Source organism: Triticum dicoccoides, chromosome 3A, assembly GCF_002162155.2.
Source record: "Triticum dicoccoides isolate Atlit2015 ecotype Zavitan chromosome 3A, WEW_v2.0, whole genome shotgun sequence".
Lineage (NCBI taxonomy): Eukaryota > Viridiplantae > Streptophyta > Magnoliopsida > Poales > Poaceae > Triticum > Triticum dicoccoides.
Window position 1 is genome coordinate 757,940,872 of NC_041384.1, and position 6,526 is coordinate 757,947,397.

The 6,526-nt window shown below is 43.7% G+C and overlaps 1 protein-coding gene across 1 annotated transcript; it reads right to left on the reverse strand.

Moving 5' to 3' along the window:
* Positions 1-566: 566 nt before the first annotated feature.
* LOC119270757 (vacuolar-processing enzyme gamma-isozyme-like) lies at positions 567-5,997 on the reverse strand. The gene is made up of 9 exons (XM_037552811.1): positions 5,781-5,997; positions 3,544-3,708; positions 3,022-3,178; positions 2,770-2,855; positions 2,493-2,692; positions 2,094-2,142; positions 1,799-2,011; positions 1,463-1,669; positions 567-1,053 (listed from the first exon to the last, which is right to left on the reverse strand). The coding sequence occupies exons 1-9, from the start codon at positions 5,946-5,948 to the stop codon at positions 871-873; spliced, it is 1,428 nt and encodes a 475-aa protein (XP_037408708.1). The 5' UTR covers positions 5,949-5,997; the 3' UTR covers positions 567-870.
* Positions 5,998-6,526: the final 529 nt, after the last annotated feature.

The window sequence follows — 6,526 nt, forward strand, 5'->3', positions numbered from 1 at the left end:
AGGCACCGAAGCCGATGCGGGAGGAGGCGGGACCGCAGCCAGGGCGGGCGCCGCAAAGCTCACGGCCGGTGCGGACGCCGCAAGGCCCGCGGCCGGGGCGGACGCCGCCAACCCCGCCAGCGGGGCGGTGTGATCCGCTCGCGGCAGGAGCGGCGGGACGACGCCTGCGGAATCCACAGCGGACGGCGAGGGCGCCAGCGGCGTGGAGAAGACGGAGCCGATGCTCCTTGTCCCGATCGGAGCCGGAACGGAGACGACATCGAGCGGGAGGTTGAGCAGAGCCGCAAGAGAGGCCGGGAGGAAGCCCGCAGCAGTGGAACCGGTGGTGGCGGCGCTCGACATGGCGGCGGCGCGATCGGAGGCGCGGTGGCGGCGGTGAAGGCGGCGGCGGCTGCGGCGGCGGTGCGGGTATTAGGGTTTAGAAGCGGAAGCGATCGTAACCTAGCGTGATACCATGTAAGACAATAAGTTTTGGGAACCAGCACAACCCTCTAGGGGTGGCTTATCTCATTATATATAATGGTTGTGTTACAATACGTACATAGGTACAGAAGTTATACATAGTCTAACACGTAGAAAATAGCAGCGCTTGCATTCTTCATATATGTAATTGTGAGCTACACATCTGATCACAAGCTATCACGAATATGTACATCAATCACAGGAAATCACCTTCCTACTATGGTGTATGTACAATATAAGTCGGGGCACACGGAAGAGTAATTTGGTGTGGTGGGAATAGCTGAAGTAATGGCATAATTCGTATTCATCTAAGGTTCGTTCAAGCACTACTGACCCTGTGTGAATAGGAAGGGACTTTGGTATATGGTACAATAGCTGAAATAGTAGCCAAGTTGCTTCACCTACGGTTTAAGCACTAAAACCCTTGTGTGTGGCACTCCAGGGGTTGGTTGGGATGCTGGTGCATGCCTGAGCAGCCATCTTCACCATCGCTTCAGGAAGGATGCCGGCATTGCAGATGTTTGCAAAGGACCGCATGTGCTTCATTCCATACTGCGCCAACGAGCCACATTGTGATTCAAATGCACGCACCTGAAGAAAGGGATGACATAAGATTAGTCATATGCACAACAGGGGCAGAAGAAATTACATGCTGTAACCGCATTAATTATAGTATATTCCATATGACACGTGTATGTATGTATAGAGAGCTGGCAATATGTCGAAGTGAAGAACCAAAGTTTCAATCCAGAAAATATCGATCCTGAATAATATCAGTCCAGAGTATATATCCCGTTATTCCAGTACTATTGGGATATATTCTATTGTGTCTATTTGTCAGTAAATCAATAACAACAATTTTATCTACAGAATTTGGTCCCAGTAGTTCCAGACAATTAACACATGACCAATAGGCAATATAAAAAACACAACAGAAGCACAAGTAAGATAAGAGATGTTGATAGATGAGCAAGCAAAACGATGTCAAATAGATCCTTACCGTAGACTTGAGACAACTCCAGTCATCAGCAAGAGGCTCGCCAGCTGGGCGAACAGTCTTTAGAACCATTGGACCATCCGCAAAACCAAACAGAAGGTTTCCAATCAGCTCGACGCTGTTGTCAATATGAGATCTATGACCCATCATCTCGAGCAATTGCTTCCGAGCATCGTTTTTCTCAGGGGAGCTCTCAGCCAATTTCTGGTACTACATGCAGAACAAAAGAAAGAGAGAAATCAGTTAGTTTATCCATCTTTTTTTTACTGAGTTTATTATGAATACTCTATTGTTCTGGGTAAAGTAGCATGAGATATTTCTCATGATATAATTACGAACCTTGCGCCAGAAATAGACAAGATCAGCATCCCTCTGATTAACAGCTCTTGAGAAGGACGGCAGTGAGTTATCTTCAACAAATGTAGTGTTGTCGTTAGCAGGATTTGACCCAATGTACAAGAAGAGATGTTGATCATTCAGATCCAAAGAACCGTATTGCATCACATGGGAACCATAGCTGTATGAGTCCTGAGCTGCCGTTCTCTTCTTGACCTGCTCAACCATTAATTTAGTGTTGTTGGGAAGGAACTGCTCCAAGATTAATAAGTTTTTTTTTGGAAATTTAAGCACTTACCAAGTCATACTGCTGCTTGAGAGATTCAGTTCTCAGATTGTGTACATCACTGTCAACATTGAAAGTTGCATGTTATTTGAGCACATAAGAACCATAACAAAAAACCTAGTTCCTTTCAAACAAATGACCCAAGGATTTTGACTCAGGGTTCAACTATAAAGTGCTGAATGCAACAGTTACTACCATGGCAGCCAACATGATAACATATAGGTGACATTTTATTCTAGTGCAGTTTGATAAGTGCCGTACCAGTTACTAGTTAATCATTTTGAAACGACACACCTGTACGGTACCAGAAAGTACTAACAGATATGAGTCATGTGTGTTCGAACTGACCGTATCAAACCATGATTTTAGCATGTGAACGAATGGAAAACATGGTACAACAAAGCGGGATACCTGTCTTCCATCCAAGAAATGCTGTACAGGTCGCCCAAGCAGGTGTCATATTCGGACGGAGGGCTGGGGTACTCGCCAGGGCAATACGTTCCCCAACTGCTCTCCTCTGCGTTCGACGCGGTGGTCGCATAGACACCGATGTCATTTGGCAGAAGCCCCTCAAAGACGCTCCCAGCTTCACAGGCTTCAAGATAAAATACCTACAAAATAAGAGTCAGGCCATTGCTTTAACCAGCAAACAGTGCCGAGCAAAAATAACCAAAGGACGATGGGGTACCAGGCTTTTGTAGGTTCCAGCAGCGTGCTTTTTCTTCAGGACATCTACAAGATCGTCACCGTAAACGTATGGATAGGTAGGCATCCCTGGAAGTTTTACCAGAACAGAAAAACCATGACATTAATAAGGTAATTGTGCATGTCTAGATTTGTATGTACGTTTGCATTTATATGAAAAATCTGTTCTGACTGGTTTTAGATACTAAAATCTCGAAAGAAGACAATAAAAGAATGGCAAGTTCTGAATACTGACCAATGACCCCAGGACCCCCATGGTCACTGTAAAACACAAAAATGTGATCATTAGGGCCACTGTCCACGACTTTGCCGCTCCCACCACTCACAGCGGTTTTATTACCGAGCAGGACAGCAAACAAGTTCTTGACATTAACCTCCTTCCCAGTGTAGTCCTACAGTGGAGATTCAGTCAAACAGACAGAAAATTGTGGATACTGGATAGGAGTGCATGATCATTGGAATAAATTGGTTCATTCCATCAAGATGTTGACATTATCACATAGAACTTTGACATCAAAGACCAACTGGGAAATTTCATAAAGACTGATCGCAATTTAGGCATTTACTCATTTTCAATGCGGTACAAACTGCCATTGAAATTTCTGTTCGTGTAATTTCTAGAGTAATACCATATTCACATTTTTCTGCAACCATCCAACAATTTGTATCATCCCATAAGGTAAGCTATACCACTCTTAGTTTTTTACTACATCAACAAATACTGGAATGTTTTCCATGAAGACTCATGCATGATTACCTTAGGGACCCCAGCATAGACATCTCCACCCTGGGGGTGGTTGATGATGACGCCCGGCCTCGGGTTCTCCAGGTTGTGCGCAATGTCATCGTACATGAAGACGATGATGTTCTCATCCTTGAGACCACCCTTCTTCAATATTTGGTAGGCATGGCAAATATCCGCCTGCAAAATGCAAAGTTTTGGTCCACAAATTAAAACAAACTATTCACTGTCGTCAACAAAACGAACTATGAGATAGGCAGCAACACCAAACGAACACGGAACACTTTTTCTGACCTATTCCTACAGCTATGCAGACAAAAGAATTAGAATTTTGAGAGTGGATTTTCTAAACCTAGGTGCATTGTAACCTTTATTTGGACCGTTTGCATGTGTGCTGGTTGCATTGAGATTTGTGCCAGGGTTGTAGGCCTATGTGAACAGTAATTTAGGGGCATACCCTGACTCGGCTCATGGGCCCACAGTAATGATGTCGGAGAAATCATGGCCACACGGCGGGCTGATTGTCTCCAGAGATATGATCTGTGCGAATTCTCTCCGAGATTGATGCAAAATAAAATAAAATAAAATATGCACAATTATTTGGGACTTGGGCACACCTTCCCTCCATTCAATCGTTAACCTATAATTAATTATAACTAGCACATATGCCCGTGCGTTGCGATGGGAAATAAATAGTATGCATTTAAAGTCAGTGAGAATTATATATGCAAGCAAAACCCTGTATGCACACAAAAAAAGAACATTTAGCTTCTCGGTTTCGTCGTGTGCGAAGGAATCAATCCGCTATTTCTCCATTCATTGATCGAGGACATTTAAGAGTTTTGTTACGTCATCGTACGCCAGAGAAGGCCCATGTTATTCAGTCTACTTTTCTTTCAATCCTTACAATCGAGGGGACTTTAAGGTATGAAGTTTCTGAATATTCTAGGAAACATGAACAATTTTTTAAATCCTGAATAGTTTTTTAAAAATTATGTACATTTTTGAGAAAACTCAAACAAAATATGAAAGGGGACATCTTTTAAAATTCACAAACATTTTCCTAGAACACCAGCTTTTTAATGAAAACATGAACATTACTTGAATTTGCGAACATTTTTTTAAAATGGGAACATGTTTTGAAAATTCATAAGATTTTTAGAAAATATGTATCTTTTATACATGAACATTATTTATAATGGTGAAAAATTCACTAAAACAAGATTATTTTTTGAATTTGGAGCATTTTTTGAAATGCATTTTATTTTTAAAAATCTTGAACAATAAAAGTTTTTTGAAAAAATAGGAAACATTTTGCAAGTTCCGACTATTTTTCAAAATAGCAACCTAAATTTTGGAATTCTGAATATTTTCCAAAACTTAGTTTTTATTTGAGAATTTTTAATTTACGAAAACAATTTGAAAAATAAAATAAACTTGGAAGAAAAAAAGAGATAGGGACAGGAGAATAAAAATAGAAATAAAACACAGAAACATAGAAAAATGGGTCAGTCCATTATTGGTTGTTCTGTGCGAAACTCCGACTATTTGTCATCTTGTGCGGAAAAATAGAATTTTCCCAGTTGCATGGGTAAAAAAAATAAGTGGGCTGGCTTCGCTGGGCCACAGCCCGCTGCCCACATACGAAAATTCTTTTTCTAGCAGACAAACGCATAAGAATTTAGTACCACCTCGGATAAAAAAAATCTTTTCGACATTGAACAACGGATAAAAAAATTATCAAAACGCACCTTGATTTATTAGTAGGTATATATATAGATAGATATAGATATATATAGCTATTGAAACACTTGGCCATTGCCATATAACTCAGTAACAAAATGATCCCGGATTCTTTTGCACCACTTATCTATTTCTTCTACCGTTGACAGACAGGCCCCACACGGATAGAGAGAGCTGTCAGCTGACAGGACAACACTTTTTTGCTATGTGGACCGTTTGATTGGTCAACAGGGTGCCACGTACACAACATACGGAGCTCTATGATGAGCCGGTGATCCTATAATCACCACCAGCCGTATTATAGTTCAGGTTCAGTGGCAACTTGGTGCCTACCTAGACTGCTAGACGGAGACGATCGTGCATAGCTCCAAATTTGGCTCATCGATCTCGTAGCTCTTGAACAGCATAGAACAGCATAGATGAGCTTAATCGACAGGAAGAGAAAACTGGAGCGGGCGGGATGAGACGCGAACGAGCAAAGAGTAGAATCCATGATAGAGCGTGCGCACCTGATGGCGGTAGTTGTAGTAGCCGTTGGAGCCGGCGACGAGGACGGCCCACCTGGTCCCGTCGTCCGACGGCAGCCGGATGGTGGGCTGCAGCCGCGCGTGCGCCATGGCGAGCAGGAGGAGCAGCAGCGCGAGGGGAAGGAGGCGGAAGGACGACGTCATCGCCATGGATGAATGGTGGTTGGGGTTCGGGTTCCAGAATAAGCGAAAGAAACTTCTCCTTTTATTATGCGCCGGCGCCGGCGCCACAGGGGATATATCTTTTCCTATTGATGCATTTGGGCAAAGCGAACGCCTACCACCCACTACTGATGGTTCAGTCACCTGTCCGCGTCGGACGTAGCAGCGCCGTCCATGGCCGATTGGTTGCGATTCTTGCCGACCTGCTATGTGTGTCTTCTGCTCCTCGGACAAATATCAGCCGTCACTTGGAAGCTCCACCGAGCGCGCCAGCAGCATTTGGTTTGTTGCGCGCGTGTTAGCAGCCTAGACCAATCAACTCAAATTAGCTGGCGCGTCCGGCCCTATGGCTGGCTAGGAATCTCTCTCTCTCTCTCTCTCTCTCTCTCTCTCTCTCTCTCTCTCTCGTCCGTTCACGTCACGGTCACCGGCGTATGTACTACCTAATTTAACTGGGGCCAGATCGCCTACAGCTACCTGCTAAGTTGTGTCACGTCTAGATCGTTGCACATTATTTTCGGACTCCTTTAAAGAACTAGACTAGACTAGATTTGGGTGAGGACGTG

Bases quoted from the DNA above. Each gene is read 5' to 3' on its own strand.
- LOC119270757 (XM_037552811.1), bottom strand. From the start codon at position 5,948: ATGGCGATGACGTCGTCCTTCCGCCTCCTTCCCCTCGCGCTGCTGCTC. The intron at 2,143-2,492 runs GTATCCCGCTTT...CAATGTTGACAG, and splicing joins ATTTCTTGGATGGAAGACAG to TGATGTACACAATCTGAGAA. The intron at 2,012-2,093 runs GTAAGTGCTTAA...ATGGTTGAGCAG, and splicing joins TCAAGCAGCAGTATGACTTG to GTCAAGAAGAGAACGGCAGC.